The sequence below is a fragment of the Geotrypetes seraphini genome, chromosome 4 (genome assembly GCF_902459505.1).
Source record: "Geotrypetes seraphini chromosome 4, aGeoSer1.1, whole genome shotgun sequence".
NCBI classification, from domain to species: Eukaryota; Metazoa; Chordata; class Amphibia; order Gymnophiona; family Dermophiidae; genus Geotrypetes; species Geotrypetes seraphini.
The window spans coordinates 120,013,140-120,034,733 of NC_047087.1; the positions used below are offsets into that span (position 1 = coordinate 120,013,140).

At 41.2% G+C, this 21,594-nt stretch overlaps 1 protein-coding gene across 4 annotated transcripts in view; it reads right to left on the reverse strand.

The window, feature by feature from the left end:
• BOC (BOC cell adhesion associated, oncogene regulated) overlaps positions 1–21,594 on the reverse strand; it is a 218,035-nt gene that overhangs the window by 15,650 nt on the left and 180,791 nt on the right. For all 4 annotated transcript variants that reach the window (XM_033942442.1, XM_033942440.1, XM_033942441.1 and 1 more), the window contains 9 exons: positions 20,940–21,212; positions 19,160–19,449; positions 15,016–15,175; positions 13,517–13,627; positions 12,416–12,622; positions 9,301–9,482; positions 3,890–3,995; positions 3,623–3,745; positions 1,910–2,125 (listed from right to left, as the gene is read on the reverse strand). In XM_033942442.1, coding sequence (XP_033798333.1) covers positions 1,910–2,125; positions 3,623–3,745; positions 3,890–3,995; positions 9,301–9,482; positions 12,416–12,622; positions 13,517–13,627; positions 15,016–15,175; positions 19,160–19,449; positions 20,940–21,212 — 1,668 coding nt within the window. The remainder of the gene's footprint in view (positions 1–1,909; positions 2,126–3,622; positions 3,746–3,889; positions 3,996–9,300; positions 9,483–12,415; positions 12,623–13,516; positions 13,628–15,015; positions 15,176–19,159; positions 19,450–20,939; positions 21,213–21,594) is intronic.

Consider the following 21,594-nt stretch of genomic DNA (forward strand, 5'->3'; position numbering starts at 1 on the left):
ACAACATGTTGGTTATTCTTATTCCAGTCAATATCTATTAAATATCTGCCACATTTTTCCTTTAGATCAGGGCTCTCAACCCAGTTCACGGTACATGTCTAGCCAGGCGGGTTTTCAGAATACCCAGAATGAATATGCATGAGGTGGATTTGCATACAAAGGATGGAGGGCATGCAAATATACCTCATGAATATTCATGGTGAGTATCCTGAAAATCTGACTGGCTAAGTGTATCCAAAGGACTGGGTTGAAAACCCTGCTTTAGATTAACATCCTGTCTACTTCCACAGGAGGAAGCAACAGGGAGAGTGGCGATATCTCTATCACATTACTTTAGGGCTCAAACAACTGTGCATGTTTTTTTGACCACTGCACTTTCTCATGCAATCTGAATGTGTACATCGTTGTATCTGCTTAATGAGTAAGAACATAAGTGCCACTGCTGGGTCAGACCAGTGGTCCATCATGCCCAGCAGTCAGCTCACGCGGCGGCCCTCTGGTCAAAGACCAGCACCCTAACTGAGACTAGTCCTACCAGCGCACGTTCCTATTCAGCAGGAACTTGTCTAACTTTGTCTTGAATCCCTTGAGGGTGTTTTCCCCTATGACAGACTCCGGAAGAGCATTCCAGTTTTCCACCACTCTCTGGGTGAAAAAGAACTTCCTTACGTTTGTACGGAATCTATCCCCTTTCAACTTTAGAGAGTGCCCTCTCGTTCTCCCTACCTTGGAGAGTGTGAACAACCTGTCCTTATCTACTAAGTCTATCCCCTTCAGTACCTTGAATGTTTCGATCATGTTCCCTCTCAATCTCCTCTGTTCAAGAGACATGTTGATGATATGTATAAAAATATCGCGAACCCCAGTCATGGTACATGGGCTTGTCGCGCCACTGGGGCTTGCGCGAATCTGAGAAGCTGAAAGCTATGTCATCGGTAGTTTCACTACCAGCAGGGCCGCCCAAGGCGGACAGGTTTCAGTAGAGATGTCAGACTAACAATGTACCACCCATCTGGGCAGCAGCAGGTGGGCAGTGTGGGAGGCGGAGGATCACGTGTGGTGTGACAACAGCGACATCTAATTTATACTGTGCAGAAGAAAGGCCCGGCAATCTACTTCTGTACTCTGCCACGAAAACTTGATGAAGCTCATAAAGTCACTAGGAATTGAACATGAGTTAACAGCACCTAACAAACACCAAATCTTTCAGCTCAATTGGGAAACTAGGGTTGGGGATTTGGTGTCATTAATTCACATTGACTTGGGAATTTTTCCACTACTTTATAGCCTCTGTCCTCACCAACGTATCTAGTATGTGATCTTAGGACAGAGGCCATGCATCATCATTCCAGAACCCTTAAATGACAGGACCTGAACAAGGCCACTAAGTATCACTCATATGCAATGATGGCAACTCCCTCTCACTACCTCATTAGCATTCCAGGGAATGGAAGGGTTCACTGAGGAATCAAATGGGGGACCTTCTTTGGCAATTGCCACCTCAGCCACTGGTTCAGCCAACTTGGATATTCTTAATTAAGTCAGCGAAATGGAAAGTGCACCACCTCTTCCCCCCAACATGATGCAGGGTCTCACTTCTACAATGTATGAAAATGTCTCACATCTTTGAATCATGTGCTAAATACTAATGCATGTCTTTCTTGCACTGGGGATGTCAGCAGAACTATGGCAATTTCAAACTCAATACTCTAAAAGCCCTATATGGGGTAAATGTTTATTCTTTAAATCTCCAACAACTCGTATGTTCTGCATCATAACACCAGGCTGTGCTGTTGTCAATTTGCACTGATAAACCACAGTGCCATCCTCACAGGTCAACAAGGCAGAGGGCAAGGCAGTTCAACAGCTGAATATGGGATCCACTTATTTCCAGTCTGTGGCTACTTACTCTGCTTGGACCAGGCTCTCCACAAGCAGAAAGGGATGAAGGCAACAATGATTAGGGCGACTGATCCTAGGACGCCGACGATCAGATAGGGCAAATCACTGGAACGGGCAACCATGGCACCTGTACCAAGTCCTCCATGCCCACTGTTGAGAGGTGGCTGCTGGGATGGCACCAGTGGAGGAGGAAGACGACCAGGTTGGCCAATAGACTTCCGAGCTGAAAGATATCCAACTTGTACGTTATCTTATAGAATTTGCAGGTCAACTTAAATTCATTCTGTATATTCAAGGGAATCATTCTCTATAAGGTATACATTCTGTGACTTTTCTATAGATTCAGTTACTAAACATCTCTCTATATTTAGCCCTTTAAAATAAAAAATAATAATAAACTTTATTTTTATATACCACCCTACCATATGTTCTGAGTGGTTAACATAAAAGAACACTGGACATTCAGTGATACATAAAAATAATTAAAAAACCCATCAATTTACATGAGAATGAACGCTATACATTCAGCAAAGCATACAAATAGTTAAGAGTTCATCAAATTTCACTTTTATCAAATAATTTAGTTTTTAGTATCTTCCTAAAAGAATAATAAGAATTGACTAAAGGAATAAGAGAGCTTAACCAAGCGTTCATTTTCCCTGCTTGGAAAGCAAACGTTCATTCATGAAATCTTATATCGAACAGATTTTAAAGATGGATCAGGTCGCTCATTTCCATCTGCAAACACAGCAGATATGAGAAGGAAGTCACAGAGAAAGTAAACACTTAAATTTTTTAATATATAGAGCAGGGGTGTACAACCTTGGTCCTTGTCAGGTTGTGTTTGCACAATTTCCCAAATGAATATGCATGAGATCTATTTGCATACAATGGAAACAGTGTTTGAAAATAGATCTCATGCAAATTCATTGAGGAAATCCTGAAAACCCGACTGGATTGTGGCCCTCGAGGACTGATGTTGGACAACCCTGATATATTCTGTATAGGGGTGCACAAAGTAAGGTGCTGCGATGATGGGTGTTAAGCATGGATTCTATACAGGCAGTTCCACACAGCACCACCTTTATAGAATACTGCCTTAAGTCATTTTAGCACGTAACTTTAGGTGCAAGCATTTATGCCTGCCAAAGGCTGGTGCAAATGCTCACACCTAACTACTGTCAGTTATGTACGGAAATTAAAGCATTACAGAAGTAACAACTGTCGTATTCTGGCTTCAAGTCATTTAAGATCTTGCATGGCATTCTTTCCCCTTTAATTCCTCTATCCTGGAACTCTGTGAGACCTGATACTACCAGATCTATCCAAAAGCTTAAATTATCTTTCCCCTCGTTAAAAGGCGTTATCTATATTGGAAAATTAGAGAAATCTCTTTACTTTAAAATTACTGAGCTTTGGAATAACTTTCCTGTCCAGCTGCGTAATTTGGGCTCTTTCCAACTATTTTGAAAACATCTGAAAACGTGGCTATTTTCAAAAATGTAAATTCCGCTGCTCTCTATATAATCACTAATTCTTATTATATTTTCCTTTCTTGTAAACCGTGTAGAGCTCTATCCTTTTAGAGAAGATGTGGTATATAAGACTTAACACTGCGCATAAGAAACATCTCCTACAAAGACGCCCCAGTATGTAGCATGGTTGTCCTCCCACTTCGTGTCTCTTCATTTGTGTTTGCTATCTAGGCGTGTAATATTACCTTTGGTTTCACACATCATCACATTGCTGGATTCACTCACTCCATGTTCATTAAAGCACCGCATCTTAATATCATATGAGGTCTCTGGCTGGAGGTGGCTTATAGAGTGCCAGTATCGATCTCCTAAAATTGAACATTGAGAGAGGAATAATCACGTTACTTTTGGCCTCCTCATGTTCTCAGAGCAAACACGATCCTGTTATATATAGATCTGTGCTTTCTGCTCCAGTCAGAAGTACTCAATAACATGAAGAATATGCTTCTTACCTTCAACAGCATCCTTTTTATAGTCACCGTCGTTATCACTATCCGTTGGACGGTAATAGATGTAGAAACCATGGATAGGAGTGTTGTTGTTACTAGCTGGAATGTACTATACAGGAAAGAGGAGGTGGTCAATAGAGGTGTAAACTCTGGCAAAACTTCCACATAAGACTGACTGTAAGACTTCACATTATCTCCTTTCTGACCTGCTCCTTCTCCTCATCACTGTTTAGTCCGAGGACAAGGACACCTCACAAGAAGGAATAATTGCATTTTTTTTTTTTTGCCTATTCTCACTAAACAGGAACTCAGATTGCTTTTGAATCAGGCATTTGACTTTTCTCTCCAATGTACACAGCATATGTTGCCTTTGAACTGATTTCACAGTGTCCATGCCACATTATCATCATTGCTAAGACTTCAGCAGATCCAGAACACTGCGGCTAGGTTGATCTTCGCAAAAAGCAAATTCGATCATGTTTCCCCGCTTCTGTCAAAACTTCACTGGCTTCCGGTGATTTCTAGGATTCACTTTAAATGTACCTGCCTATTTTTCAAGATCCTACATGGCATTCTTCCTCCCTTAATCCCACTATCCTGACACCACCAGATCCACCCACATACTCAAACTATCTTTCCCCTCGTTAAAAGGCGTCATGTATGCCGGTAAATTTGGGAAATCCCTTTTCTTCAAATTCACTGAGCTTTGCAATAACCTCCCTGCCCCGCTGAAAGCATCTGAAAACCTGGCTTTTCTCCAAAACATAAAGCTATCTATTTAAAATGTAAAGCTAGCTATCCTCTTCATAACCTCTAATTTCTTATTATGTCCTTCCCTCATTTATTGAATTACCTGTAAACCGTGTCGAGCTCTATCTTTATGGAGATGATGCGGTATACAAACTTAAGGTTTAGTTTAGTTTAGTTTAGGTATATGTTCTCTTACCAGCAGATGGGAGATAGAGAACTACTGAGTGATATTATAATATAAACACCTGTGCATACTCATTTGTTGGGAATGGTTTAGATCAGTAGTTCCCAACCCTGTCCTGGAGAATCACCAGCCAGTCAGATTTTTGGGATAGCTCTAATGAATATGCATGGGGCAGATTTGTCACCTTCACTATAGGCAAATCTCTCTCTTGCATATTCATTAGGGTTATCCCAAAAACCCGACTGGCTGGTGGTCCTCCAGGACAGGGTTGAGAACCACTGATATATAGAGATAATAAGGAAATTTCAAGTTGCTAATTAATCACTACATCACAACTTTGGTACAGCATGCAAATGCTCTCTTTCTTCCCAGCTTCCCCCCCCCCCCTCGCCCCTAGAACACTCATTCCAATTCATGGAAAATCACAGATCTAAAAGAACTGAATAACTTGAAGTACGCAGGGCACAGAAGATAGATCTTACAGTCCAACCTTACAAAAATCTCCAGCAGGGGGCACTCAAGCTCTGTGTGATTATTGTTATCTTTCTTTCTTACGGTTCAGGGAACCTAATGGTCATAAGTACAACTGTATTCATAGAGAGACTACCATATTTTTGTATACAAAATACACCCACACATATAACCGCAAGGTAATGGCGGAATAGAAATCCCTAATGTAAATTAATGTAATGTAATAACACGCACAAAGAGTGTATCTATATAAAAATAAACTCATATAGCATGCCTATACATACAAAATAATGCATAATATACCAATTTATTTTTCTAAGATGTGCTATTTGTGAAATTAACACCTTTGCTTTTAGGTACTTTTCATTTTAGGTTCTTGCAGCAATTATTAGCACACAAAAACTGAAAAAAAAAAAACCCTAAAAAGAAAAAGCCTTAAGAACACACACACTTAGGCCCCCTTTCATCAAGCTGTGTTAGGCTTTTTTATTGCAGGCTGCGGTGGTAAAAGCTCAGCCGGCGATAAAAAACCCTAACGCGGCTTGATAAAAGGGGGGGCCTAATTTTGCAATTAGGACATCTTAAAAAAAATACCACTGGGACGAATGCTCACACATATAGCATGTAGTATCCAAAAATGCATATGACACACGCATTATAGACCAAATTCTAAAAATAGCGCCCAAAACTGGTGCAAAAAATATGAACGCTAAACGCTATACTATAAATGGCAATCTAAATTAGGCACCTATTATAAGAAAGCACTTAGCGCAAGGATCTGTGTTTATATTCTGTAACACCAAGGGCTGCTTTTACTAAGCTGCGTTAGTGTTTTTAGCGCATGCATTTTAGCGTGCGCTAAACCTGCGCTACACAGCTAGAACTAATGCCAGCTCAATGCTGCCATTAGCGTCTAGCGGGCGCGGCAATTTAGCACGCTCTATTCTGCGCGTTAGTGCCCTAACGCGGCTTAGTAAAAAGAGCCCCAAGTGTAATTGCAGGACTGCCCCGATCGTCACATGGCTGCGCCCCCCTTTTCAGAGACACTTAACATTTACATGCAGATCCTAGCGCCTAAATATGCGTTTGGAAGTTTAAATGAATACCAATTAGCGCTGATGACTGATTATTAGGGCCCAATTATCAGTGCTAATTCAGTGTATCGCAAACTGTGTGCCGCGGCAAGATTTTAAGTGTGCCACGACACACTGGCGAGGAGGGGAGTCGTCCACGCCAGCTGACTGCCTACAGTCCTGTAGGAAGTAAGTCAGCGCAGATGACTCTCCTCCTGGCCCACATCTCTCCTCCTCTCCCCGCAAGTCCTGAACCCCTCCACCAAAGCGGATTTTGGTCAGATGGGCCTTCGTGCACTTCAGGGTGCCTTCTGGCCGGGGCACTGGACTTAGTGTGCCGCCGGCCGGAAAGTTTGAGAGACCCTGGGCTAATTATTCAATTAAATTGAGGGCACAAAGTGGGGCATGACCAAATTGACACACATATTTCTGAGCACCATAAATAGAATTAGGGGGTGTATGCATAAAGATTCAGTAGATCCATTTTTAAAGGTTGCTGTAGCCATCATAAAACCTTAGTAAGGGGCAAATTGTGTCAAACCAAAAAGTCCACATTACCCCAGCACACAGTTTCTGAGATAGCAAGTAGTGGAGGCTTGGTGGAAGTGTATACCTAATGGGAATTTGTCAAGGTTTCTAGTGATCATGGTTAAATGATTCATTTTAATACAGGGAGACAACCACAATTGTTAAATTCTTCAATGGATCATTAAATGAGCATGAGGCAAATCTCTTTCATTAGAAAGAAAGCTCCGGAATGAGAGGGCATAGGATGACGATAAGAGGTGATAGACTCAGGAAATACTTTTTTACAGAAAGGATGGTAGATGCATGGAATAGACTCCCGGTAGAGGTGGTGGAGAAAAAGATTGTGTCTGAATTTATTTATTTATTTAAAAAATTTCTATACCGTTTAAAACTAAATGGTTTACATGAATTACATACATAAATTATACAAATTAAAGAAAGCATGGGACAGGCACGTGGAATCTTTTAGGGAGAGGAGGAGATAGTGGATGTTATGGATGGGCAGACTGGATGGGCCATTTGGCCTTTATCTGTAATCATGTTTCTATGACTATAGCAACCTGCAAAATGGATCTGCCATATCCTGGGTGATTCTAGCAAGGGTCGCAAGCCACACAAAAGGGGTTAATTCTATAACTGGCAACTCTATTAAGGCATCTAGTTATCCATATTCCATTATAAAATACTGTCGTAACCAGGTATCCACACGCCTAATGTTTATATGCCCACTGTCACATCATCCACAGACCTGCACTCATGTAAACATAGCAGGAACACATATAATTTACATTATTTCTCAAGTTATGTGTGTAAGTGGTAGCCCTGCCCATTATCTGCCCATGTGTACACAGAACTGCGTGGAAACTAACTGGTTGATTAGGGTCCAAAAATCAATTACTGGAGTTAATTGGCACTTAATTGGTGCTAATTGTGAGTTATGCCTACACCTGTCCTATTCTACAACTTGGGCATCTAATTTTATAATATGCAACTCAAGTGTCTTTGGAAGATATAATAATAATAATTTATAATAATAATTTATTTTCTATACCGCGAGTTCTAGGCGGTTCACATCAGTTAATCAGAGGTACAAACAATGAAGTCATTGAAGTTAACAGGTTAGGAATGTACAATAAAAAAGGAGTAGGAAGAGATTCCTGGACATTAGTGGATGGTGGTGAAAGATAGTAGAAGTATTAAGAGTTCAGTCTGTGGAATAAGTGTGTTTTGAGTTGTTTTCTGAAGTCAAGGTAGGCAGGGGCATCGAGCACAATTTGGGCTAGTCATGGGTTCAGTTTAGCCGCCTGGTAAAGCTTTACTTTCAGTACTTTAGTACTAATAGTACGAAAATAGCATGTCAATCATTTACTACTGTAAGATATATATCTTCAGGAATGAAAATGTTTATGACCACTGGGATGTCATTGTGGGATAAGTTATCCGGTGCAGAATACTCTACATTTTAAAAAAACTGCTTAAGACAAAGTTATTTGTTGATGCATATTTTTAATATGGAATGATATTTTTCTGAAGTTGTTCTTATTCCCTAAATCACAGCAGATGATTATTTTTTAAAGCAATGTAAATGGCTCCTTCTGTGTCAATGGCTATAGGAGCAGTGCTCTTGGATTGTTATGCTTTAATGTGTATTTTTATGCTTTTTTTAATGTGTGTAATCTTGGAAACCGCTGAGATTTTTGGCGGTATAGAAATTTTTTAAATAAATAATAAAAGAGGGTGTGGCCACAGGAGAGGCATGGGCAGGTCAGGGGCATTCTCCAAAATTAGGCATGATTGGACAGAATACTTGGATTTCTGTGCTCAATTGTCACCAGTTGGGTGCCAGGATTTACACCAGCTTTTGGCAGCTATAAGACTTTTTGCAAGCATTTTGTACAAGGAGCTCTGTGCAGAGAAGCCCCTTCACAGAATGCTAAATTGGCGCAGATCTTAACCTAACTTTTGGGCACCATTTACTGAATATTTTATTTAAAAATATTTATTATCTGCCTAAAACCATGGAATCATAATCAGTTGAACAAATGAACATTAAACAAATACCACATCGTTTACATCATCCATAAGCTGAAATAATGATACAGAAAACTCACCAAGTTCATGCCTAAATGGTAACTAAAGAAAGGATGCAGCATGCCAAATTAAAAAGAGAAGAAGTGTAACTTATTCATGTAGACATGGCTAGCCTTTTTGTTCTTTATAGGTTTTTCTTTCCTATGAGCTCATGTATGTATAAGAGATAAAGTTTGCAGATGAGAAGAGTCAGGTTATAAATTTTAGCAGTGAATTCACTGCCAAACCTCTTATTAGTCAAATCATCATAAAAACTTCAAGAAAATATAAAAGTCTATGGGGGTTATCGCCCCATCCTATAGAAGAATGCACCTTACCATCCACTTCAGCATGATGGTGGTCTCATTCACAGCTTCAGTGAAGGTGATGTAGGGTCCAGTGACAAGTTTCTCATAGACACGGTTACTGTAATCAGACACCGTATAAAGCTTGGAAGCAGCACTGGGCTGGCTTTCCCCTAGGATGTTCAAAGCCCGGACGCGGAACTTGTAGGAAGTACCTGAGAAGAGAAACAGATATCAAAATGAAGGACTCTGAGCATGCTGCAAAGTTTCAAGTTTAATAAAAATTGGATATACCGCCTATCTAAGCGGTTTGTACATAATAAAAATAATAAAATCCCCGGGGCCTGAGGGACGTTGGGAGGTGCAAGCCGACTTTTGTGTCGGAAGCTTTGTCTGGTGGCAAGGAAAGGCATTCTGAAATGTTGGACTTCTGACACTCCTCCTGGGTTTTGGCTTTGGAGAGCAGATGTGCACAAATTGGCCTGTTGGGAAGTCAGAGACGCGAAAGGGTCTCGGAAGAGGGGGCAGCACTTTCTGAAAGTTTGGGATCCGTATATTCGGCAGTTGCACTCTAAGGGTCGCAGTCTTCTTCTGAATGATTTGGGAGAGGTGTGAGGAGGGCAGAGAGGTTTGGGGGGTTGGAAAGGGAGGCTAGGGTGTCTAAGGGGGCATGGTGGGCTAGTGCGGGTTATGATAGTGGTGGGTTTGGTGTTTTGGGTTCCCCCCCCCCCCAGTTCTGAGGGGTGGTCTGTGGGTTGGGAACTGTATATTATGTATTGAAGGATGGGAGATGGGGGGGGGGTGGTTTTGCTCCTTGTGCGTGAGCATTTTTGGTGTGCAGCTTGTGAGGGGGATTGGGGGGAGGGGTTGGGGAGTTCTGGGGATATTGTTAGTGTTGTTCTTTCTGTATCTATTTTTGCCTTGAGCATTTTCAATAAAAACTGCTTCAACACTAAAAATAGTAAAATAGATAACATACATTAAAACATACAGGACCGACTGGAACAATAGGATTAAGGCAGGGGTGTCAAAGTCCCTCCTCGAGGGCCGCAATCCAGTCGGGTTTTCAGGATTTCCCCAATGAATATGCATACTATTAGCATACTATGAAAGCAGTGCATGCAAATAGATCTCATGCATATTTATTGGGGAAATCCTGAAAACCCAACTGGATTGCAGCCCTCGAGGAGGGACTTTGACATCCCTGGATTAAGGTAAAGAAGTACATTCTAAAATAGGAAAGAGAGCCATATAGGGGAAATACAAAAGGAAGGGGGAATCCATCTGATAACCAAAGCAGAAATGAAGGTAAGTGCATTAGAGGTTGAACGCATCTTTAAAAAGAAACGCTTTTAGTTTTCCTTTGAAACGATCTAGCATGGGTTCATCCAGGGGTAATGAGTTCCAAAGAGAAGGGGCTGTGATGGAGAAGTTTGTTGTTCGTATAGTGCTAATAATATGGAGAGATGGAACCGTTAAGAGATTTTGTAATTGTGATTTCCGTGTTCTCGCTGGGGTGTATGGAATTAGAAAATTGGTTAAGAATTCTGGCTGGTTGTTACGGAGTGTTTTGAATGTTAAAAAGTATGATTTTAATGGTTATTCTGTGTGGAATAGGGAGCCAGTGAGCTTTTATCAGAAGATGTGTAACATGGTTAAATTGTTTCGCATTTCCAATAAGTTTTATTGCTGAGTTTTGTATAACTTGCAAGCATCAATTTCTTTCTGCGTGATGCCTTTATATAGTGAGTTGCAGTAATCTAAACATATGATCATCAGGGAATGTACTAATATGTTCAATGCAGAGGACTCAAGGACTTTGGAAAGAGAACGTATTAATCAAAGCCTATAAAAGCATTTTTGAACGACAGTACTGATTTGCTGGTGAAATGTTAGTTGACTGTCCAGGATAACTCCCAGGAGCTTTATCATCATCCATAAGCTATAATAATGATAATAAAACTGTAATAATAATAATAAAGATCAAGAGGCAAAAGATTTAGACTAGTGTTAAGGATTCAGTGGCAGAACTTCTCTACCTCTGGTTGGCACCCCATATTTTTGCATCATGAAAGATGGGCCAGATGTCAGTAACAGATGAAATACTGCTGGAGTAGGGATCTCAAAATCCCTCCTTGAGGGCCGCAATCCAGTCGGGTTTTCAGGATTTCCCCAATGAATATGCATTAAAGCAGTGCATGCACATAGATCTCATGCATATTCATTGGGGAAATCCTGAAAACCCGACTGGATTGTGCTAGAGTATGGATTTCATAGTTCTCATGGTCCTCTATAAGTAATCAGTATATTTACATAACAAAGAACGCGAGGGGTCTGCCTAATGACCTAGGGGCAGTTCTGTGTGCTGCCATGTGGGAGATATGGGTTCATTCATGAGCCAGGCTTTTCCTCTAAGGAGCAAGTGTCTGGGTATATGCCTACCAGGTTCAAAACATAGTGATGACCCGTCAAAAGTGCACCGGACATCGGTGCACCGACAATTATGCCCTGACATTTGCGTGCAGGATAAATGCACACCGCCGCTCTCACCGCTCTCTGGCCTTCCCGTTTGCACTCTGAGGGGTGGGGTGGGGAGGAATCCCCTCCAATACACATTGAAGTCCTCGCGTTCCCATTGAGGGGGGAGGTCACGCTCTCCTCCTAAAGCCTGGCTCTTCTGCTCTGAGGGGGGGGGACCCCCCTTTAGAATCGTGCTCTTGTTCAGGAGATGCTGACATGGTCTCAATTTGAACATTGCCTCAACCCCCCCCCCACACACATACTACACTGACAATTACACCCCGAAAATCCCGCTGCCTTCATGCACGCACTTTGTCGGTACGTGCATTTGTCAGAGTGGAATTGTCAGGGTGCAATTGTCCTGTGCGCTATTGATGATGTATCAACACAACTATTGTCTATCTGTGGCTGGGGACAGCTGCTGAAGCAACTGTACTAGATGAGAGGGGAGAGAGTGTTTAAGGTATTAATAAAAAAAACCTGTGTTGAAAGCTAATGGCTTTGTAGCCAAAAGAAGAGGAAATTACCATACCAAAGCAATAAAAAGAAAGGGAGAGAAGGAGGGAGAAGAGGGCAAGGAAATGAGAGAAGAGAGATTACTTCTGCAGACACACAAGAGCCCTTCTACCTTTCTCTAGCTTCTCGATCTCCACTGACAGTCGGGAAGGAGGGATGTCACTCGTTGCCAGCATCCAGTCTCCAGCTTTCTTCTGCTTTTTGTACTCAACCCGAAAAGACTGGATAGGGAAGCCACCATTCCCACGAGGAATCCACGTCACATATACCGATGTCTCAGATGCTGTGGAGATAGTAGGGCGGTCTGGTGCTTCTGGTGCTGTGGACAAGTATTTAAAAAAATGTTATAGCAGGAAACTATCTTTCAAGACTTCAGATTTCATTTATATCTCTATCCACCATGTGACAGCTGGTCTACACCATCCTCTGCTGTTCCAGTACCCCTAACCTTCAGGAAATCCAGTATTAAGCATACACAGGCTGTGCCTATGTATTTCAACTCTGTCCTACAGCACGTGGGAAGGAGTTAAAAATGGGGAAAATCTGGACAGTTACATATAAAAATTCCCTAGGTCTCAATCCCCAACAGAATTCAAGTTGGATTAAACTGGATGCTCAAAAAGTAGGAGAAAACTAGGAAACATCCAGGCTTAAAAAAAGAAAAAATATTGTGTGGATTTTACTTAGTATGACAGCAATTGTTCATGTCTCCTTATGGAAGGATCATCATGTCTATAATTGCTTTCGCATGGTTTTGGAGAACCCAAGACCTCTCGAGCAGTCACACATTTCAAAGGTAAGCAAGCAAGATAATAATAATAACTTTTATTTTGTATACCGCCATACCCAGGGAGTTCTAGGAGGTTCACATCTGTTAGTCAATAATACAAACAATGAAGTCATTGAAGTTAACAGGTTGGGAAAGTACAGTGAGAATGAGTAGGTAGAGCTTCCTGATTCGTGGTTGGGGAGAGAGAAGTAATAAAAGGGGGGGTTAATTAAGGGTTCTGTCCATGGAATAATTGTGTTTTGAGTTGTTTTCTGAAGTCGAGGTAGGTGGGGACATCGAGCACAATTTGGGTTAGCCATGGGTTCAGTTCGGCCATCTGGACGGAGAAGGTTTTGTCAAGGAACTTTTTGAAATGACATAGAAAAGTGGAAAAGAGTGAAGTCCATGAAAACCATTTGCAAGATGCAAGTTATTGGGACTTACGGGAAAGACGATTATTGTCAGACTGGTTGATACTCTGTGTGCTGGTGCCTGGATCATCTTTCTGGATCTGATGGTCTTTGCTGGCAATGATATCCGGCTTGGGCCTCCGACCTGTTGAAAGGGAGAAATGACGACAATAAAGGCCAGGAAAAAGGCAGGTGGTCAAAATCAAAAACAAGTTTCCATCATGAGTACACTCCATTCGCCATCCGCTCTCCTTCCTACCTACAGGGCTCTCCCAAGAAAGATCACGTAAAAGGGACAGTAACCCCCCTCGTTCTATAACAGGCCAAGTATACAACGGTATACTCTGTTCCCGTGTTTCATCTTGCCAAATAAGTATCTTCTGAATAATCTTTCAAAGTTACTCAAATTATCCTGCTGGCGGATATACAGCGGAATCCCATTCCATTCTTGAGGCCCTATAATCAGCAGCAGTGTCAGAAATCCTCTGTTTGGACTGAATGTCTGTGTAGGATCAATGTGCACTAATCCGGCTTGTTTAGGTTTTTTCAATAGGTGTATTGATGTTCTAGTGTGCTGCCTTTTCCTAAGCAAGACCGTGTTGTATGATTCCCAAGGTTAGTCCTATTGCACCCTATCCCATGGGATAGCCATATGGCATGGTAGAGTTGCTCTATAGTTCCCGAGTGACTTTTATAGATTTTTGTATTACTTCACAAATATGCCTGGTACTGGATGTTGCATTTGTATTTAGCATGCATGCATTTTTTTTTTCACTCAGAGAATAATTAAGCTCTGGAATGCGTTGCCAGAGGTTGTGGTAAGAGGAGATAGAGTAGTTGGTTTTAAGAAAGGTTTGGACAATTTAATGGAGGAAAAGTCCATAGTCTGTTATTGAGAAAGACATGGAGGAAGCCATTGCTTGCCCTGGATCGGTAACATGGAATGTTGCTACTCCCTGGGTTTTGGCTAGGTACTAGGGACTTGGATTGGCCGTGAGAACAGGCTACTGGGCTTGATGGACCACTGACCCAGAAGGCTATTCTTATGTTCTTATTTAACTTCGAGTTCCAACATTTATGCTTGCCAAAAACTGGTGTAAAAACTGATGCTCAGTTTATGGTAATTTCTATAACATTGTGCCTAACTTCTGGGAATCCCCCCCACCCGATTCATCTGTGGCCACACCGCTTTGGATTTGCGCATTATGAATTTTAGGCATACATGTTATAGAACAGGGCACATGATAGACCTGGGCATAAATCCTAATTAATGCTAATCAATGCCAATAATTGATTATCACTTGATTAATTAATTAGTTTAGGCATGGATCTGGCATCTGTGCCCAAATCTGTGCACCGAACTTTGGGCAACTTACATAGAAGTCAGCAGTTTGTGCGGATCCTTTGGTATTCCATCACTTTCCCATGACAAAGCTAACCCCAATCACCACCCACTAATCTGGCATTTTTGCATTCAATAAAGCCTGTGTGTTCTACCTAAAGGGAAAAAGTAGGAAGCTTTTTGATCTTTACCTGTCCTAAATGTCACCATGGCTGTCTGTCCCTCTCCAGCGCAGTTGTAGGCTGCCATCTCCACCTCATACAAACTCCCAGGATCTAACTTAGTTAGTGTCAGACGATGCTGATTACCAGCAATACGCGAGACTATCCAGTCATCAGAGGCATTTGTCACCTGTTAAACAAGATGAGCAGTAAGAGTTCAAATTAAAATTAGCTTTTGACAAGAGATGAGAAGTAAGAATTCAAATTTAAAATTAGCTTTTGAAAGATACACAGTTTATATAACAGAAATAAAATGGATTTTCCATTGCAATAGGCGACACATTCTAGACAATATGGTTATTTCCCCATACTCGCATGCTCTGCAGAAGGAATCCACTCCGGATTTTTTACAAATTGCTCAGTGTATAGAAATGTGTGTACTCTTCCAGATGGGGGTGACAAAGAAACATCTGGATGAGAAAACAAGGCTAACGGTCCACAAAATCCAATATGGTGAACGAAGGGAAGGAGACCATATGAAAAACTGTCTTTATTTGTTACTTTTAACTCCCAGGTCTAAACAAAGTTGTGCGACTCAAAAAATGAATAAATGCTTCCATCCCATCCCTTATGTTTTAATTTTTTATATACCAATAAGGGATGGGATGGAGGCAATGGTATAAATGATTTTTTTATATGAATTGGACAGAATGTGGAATTGGGATAACGTACATTATGGGAGGTCCTATGCACTGCAGCCCCTCCGAGAAGTCCATAGAGGGGGTGCAGGGCCTGGACAAAGTGGGGAAGAAGGAGCTGGAGAGGAGTGCGGGCTGCAAGCACCCCACGGAGCTGAGGGGGAGAAGTGGAGGTCGGAAACCCTCGGAGGAACAGAAGAAGGTGGTGGTGGGGAGGGTTACAGGCCACAAACCCTCCAAAGAATAATGTGAGTAAGTGTGACCCGCACGAAGGTGAGGGGAAGGGAGGAAGATGGGCCTGGGGTGGAGGCTCAGCGTGGGGAGGAGAGAGAGAGAGAGAAAAAAAAAACCAAGGGGCAGTTGGGCAGATGATGGAAGTGGGGAGAAGGGAGAGAGAGAAGAGGGCAGACGGGATGTCAGTTGAGAAGGGAGAGCAGATGCTGAATGGAAGTGGAGAAAGAGAACACATGCTGGATGGAAGGAGGGGAGAAAGAAAAAGGGGGAAGAAGAGAGTTAGTGAGATAGTGGAGGGGTGAAGGAAAGGGGTGGCAATCTGTGGGTAGGCACAGTGAAAAGAGGGAAACTGAGGACTGAATAGTAAGAGGGAATTTAATTTAGACAGAAGAAGAAAATAGAGAAGAGAGAGATGCCAGAGCATGGGGGGAAAGGGGGAGGGAGACAGAAATATTAGATTTGAGTGGAGGAAATGAGAAGAGAGAGGGAAATGGAAGGAGAGAGATGCCAGACCTTGAGGGGAACAGAGGGAAGAAGATAGATGCCAGACCAAGGGGGCATGGGGAGGGCAGGAGAAGAAATGGAAAGATGGAAGGTGGTTGGCAGACAGTTTCTGGAAGGGGCAGACAGTGGATTGAAGGAAAAAAATGACATGATGAGGAAAGCAGAAACTGGGAGACAAGGGTTGTTAGGTACCATTAACTCGTGCTCGAGTCCTAGTCCAATGTTAGATGAATATTGGAGAAGAGCAAAGAACACCAAAACCCTCTCTATACCTTTGCTTCATCGACTACAGCAAAGCTATTGACTTTGTGGATTACAATAAACTATGGAGAACTCTAATGCAAATGGGAATACCCAAACACATAATTCAGCTGATAGAGAGCCTATATGAAAATCAAGACGACAAAGATAGAAAAATAATTATATTTTTTGATTTTTTTTGTTATAAGATAAAGTAGAATTGTAGCTGTGTCCTTTGATACTCAGATTTTGGAAGTCAATATGGGGACAGATTAATCTCATACTGTAATCAACAATCCCTGTGATGTATGAGGCAATTATATGTGGAACATTGCTGCATAATAAGCCTCCCATGGTTCGCTACAAAGGCAGACTTTTCCTAATTATGTCAGGGATCGCTATACAAATGATAACCCGCAATTGGAAAAATTGCGATCGCCTTAACTTTCCGTTTTGGTGGGCCAGTTTATGTTTAGGTTACAAATATGTTGGATATGTTGGGGCATAGCAAATTCTTTAAATTGTTTTGGGGCCCATTGACATCCTTTGCTACTTAAACATAGTTGTCTTTGTTTCAATTTTTTGTTTATTTTTATACATATCCAGGACAGGGTGGGTGGGGGGGATATCTTTCTGGTTTATTTATTGATTAAATTGTTGGATGGGAGTGGAGGGATAGTTTTCTTCTGCATTGTTATTGATGGAATTTAAGAGCTTACATTGATTATTAATGTCTGTATAATTCTTGGCACTTTGTATTAGTTTTGAAAATTAATAAAGATTTTAAAAAAATTGTAGCTGTGTTGATAAGTGTTTATAAATAGAAAATGGAAATACGGTGATCGTTTTATTGGACTAATTTTAATACATTTTTGACTAACTTTTAGAGGCCAAATTCTCCTTCCTCAGGTCAGGACAGGATACTGTAACAGCAGTATTACTTTACTGCCCTAAGGAAAGAGGGTTTGACCTCTGAAACCTAATTTAAAAATGTATTAGTCCAATAAAATGATAGCTTATTTTCCATTTTTTGTTTTATTTGTTAATTTGTAAAGTGATTTGAATCTCCATATTGTCTGCTGATCTTTTTTTGTTTCACGTTGGATTCTTTGGTGGACCGCTTGCCTTGTTTTGTTACAAATTAGCATATATGGAGTGGAACGTACCAGAGGAGTTACAGATTTGGTTGTTTATACGTATGGGTTAAAGTTGGATGACAGAGTGAGGTAGTTGAGAGGAGTTGCAAACTTGGTTATTAATATAGACTTATGTTTTGGATAGTATTACTGCTTTACAATGCATTTGAACACTTTTATATACGTATGGAAAGGGTTCAGAGTTAACATCCTGGGCAAGTAGGTGGGAAGGGAAGGAAGGGGGAATTTGTTCAGAGATGTTTGGGGCTTGCGTAGAACTAAAACCGTACACTGGCACTGGTATGGTAATCTTTGTTGTTTGTTTTGAATTTTATAATAAAAGAAAAAAGAAATACAAGTGGAAATAAAGAAGTAAATAATAAAATAGGTAAATAAATGTGGGTGGGATGTGGGCGGGGCAGGGGGGCCCAGTGTATTTGTGTGCCTAGGGGCCCTCGAAGAATTAATCCTGCCCTGCACAGCAGCAAAATCATAAAGCTTCTTTCACAGTTTATATAATTCCCTCCTCCCTATCCAACTGCTTGGTGTTGCACTGTAAACTCAGGGAATCCTCGCTGCCCTCAAAGGACTTTAATTATTGCTTCCACAGATCTCCCATCTTCTGCAGCTGGCAAAGCAGTGACCTCAAGGACCAGTGATTTGCAAACAGCATGCAAGGAAATATGAAGAGCAGACCATGCATCAAAGAGATGAAAATCATTCAGCAGGGGAAAATCTCTCATAAAAGAAGCCCGACATGACCATGCTTCACCTACCTATGGGCTACGTCAGGGGGTTACTAATGCAGATAAAATGAACACATAAAAATGTGTAGAAATTGCTGAAATTATATAAGATGGCAGCAAGCCAATTTCTACAGATATTTTTGTATGCTCATTTGATCTCCATTAGTAACCCCCTAATGCAGTCCATAGGAGCTCGTATATTCCAAACTGGGTAGAGGATATCCACAACATAACCAGCATTGAAAGCAGGGTAAAAATAGGTAAATAATTCTGAGATCACGCAAAAACACAAACAAACCCCCCCCCCACATACACACACAAGTTTATGATCATAAGCAAGTACAAAAGCATAGTGAAGTCCTTACTGACAGAGTGCCCATAGCACAAAATCTATTCCCTTTCATTGTGCAAAATTCTGTGTCTGCTCGACAAGGCAGAAACATCAGTAAGTATTAAGCAGAGACATACTGGAGACAAGGCACTTACTACATTATGGTTAATTAGTCCCATCAGATGTTAAAGGCTTTAAGGGTGGGAAAGAAAAATATTGTACTGGTTCATACAAGCGTACAGTTGAGAAACAAAGTAAAAATGGAGAGCATAGCCATTAAATTACCTTGCGATGTTTTACGATATAGTAGAGGGCAGGAGCTCCACCATCATGCCTTGGTCTCCAAACCAACTCATAGAAATCAGTCTTTGATGTCCTGGGGGAGCTCAGAATGATGGGTGCCTCTGCTATAGACGCCTGCCCCTTGCTCGTTGAACACTGAATGGATATTGTGGGCTTGGGGTTCAGTGCACTTCTATCCTTGATCGTTTTCTCTGTATTGCAAGGTCTTGAGGGCTCGGTAGGAGACCGAGCTGCCTCAGGCTTGTAGTTCTGTGATGGTTTCAGAGTGGTTCCTAAAAGAGTGGTGTAAAAAGAACACATTTAATTCACTGAACTCTAGTGGGAAGGGTATATGTTGACAGCCTAATATTCGGTTGCACACCACATATCCAGCTCAATACTAGAACATTCTGCCCTAAAAAAAAAAAAAAGAAAAGAAAATACTGGCAATAGAACTGATGGTCTCCACAATCACTTCTGATCCACAGTAACGCAGAACGATGATGGTGATTGTCTTTGTTTGTTATAGAATCAGGCAATTGCTGTCTAATCATGATTGTCACACACTGCATAGATTTTCTGTTTGCAGCGGCAAAAGCAGTTTGTCTTCCCTTGTGGTCCTCCATGAAGGTAGAAGCCAAGCTAAACCCTGCCTAGCATCCTAAATCTGATGTAGAGCAATATAATTGGGGGCAGCACATACAGCATGTGGCAAGTCTCTTTCAATTGAAAGGAAACTCCAGAGTGAGAGGGCATAGAATGAGGTTAAGAGGTGATAGTCTTGGAATTAATCTAAGGAAATTTTTTTTTTTTACTGAAAGGGTGGGTAGATGCATGGAATAATCTTCCAGTAGAGATGGTGAAGACAGACTGTCTCTGAGTTCAAGAAAGTTTGGGACATGAACATAGAGTCTCTTAGGGAGCAGAGGGGATAGTAGATGCTGTGGATGGGAAGACTGGACGAGCCATTTGGCCTTTATTGCCGTCATGTTTTTATATTAAAAGCTCCACAAAGTAAACTGCTCTTGGATACCTGATCTATTAAACAAGGGGGGCAAAAGAAACTAAAACAACTAGTGTTTTTAGTTTTGGAACATCTAGATGGGAGAGTTATAAAGATACTATATGACCCAAATTAAATCTTGGTTAACTGAGTATAGCTCCTCTGTGTAAAATTATCTGAACGAGCATAATGGGAAGGAATTTTAATTCTTGTTTTAATTGCATTTACTTTCAATTATATAAGGCTAATAACTGACAAGCTTTTGAGAGTTATCCTTGCTTCACCAATTCATAGAAACAGAGAAACATTATGGCAGATAAAGGCCAAATGGCCCATCTAATCTGCCCATCCACAGTAACCATCAATGAAGGGAGTGACATTTAAATCTGCTCTAGAAAGGACTTTTGGTTATGGTGCACTTAGTATATGGAATTCTTTAGTTTTGAACATTCATCTAATTTTGACATATATGGAATTTAGAAAGAAGCCGAAAACACACTTTTTCCCTCAAGCTTGTATGAACTGATTGTTAATTTTGATATATATTATTTAATTTAAGGTTGTAGATTTGATGATATCGTTACCCACTCAGACTGATTAGGGATTTGGTGGGATACAAATTCTTTACATAACATAACACAAGCACATAAAATTTCCCTCTGCAATGCTACAGGCACTTTCCAAAATAACAATGAAGAAAACAAAGCCACCACAGGTAACTTAAGGAAGCCGGTCAGCACTTAGCCACTGGTGCACTGCACTGTTTTCTTGGGGCCTCACCAGGTCGGGTGGTTCTCAGCAGTGCAATGGCTTGTGCGCTTCCAACTTCATTCTCTGCCATGCACTGGTAGATTCCATCATCTTCAGGTCCCACACTCATTACCCGCAGCACCTTCCTGGACAGCCGATGCCGCAAACCCGAGACCAGAGGCACAGAGTTCCTCAGCCATGCCACTGAAGGCTGGGGGTTCCCTCGTACCCTGCAAATGAACTTTGCACTCTGACCCCAGGTAATGACCTGCTGAGACAGTTCCATAATGACCTCAGGGGGTTCTGTGAGGAAAGAAAAGAAAGGGTTCTGATGAGAAATAAGCTTGGGTCCTATTCAGGACCACTGGGTTTCTGCACTACAGCTAAAAAGCACAAAGGAAACAAACTATGGATAAAGAAACAATAAAATCAGACCTGTACAACAAGTGATAAAAAAGACTACAACCTTATTTGCTAAGAAAAGGAAGTAGAAGGCCATTCTATAAAAACAGAAAACTGTTCAACTTGAGTACAAGAAACCAACACAATGGAAAAATGAACTGCTTCCTTATATCAAAGCTATGTTTGAAAACATATTTCCTTTTAGTTCGCTCTCTATGTTAAATGATTCGGAGGCCTGAACTGTATATAACTTTCTTTTATAGATAACATGCTTTGGGTGTAA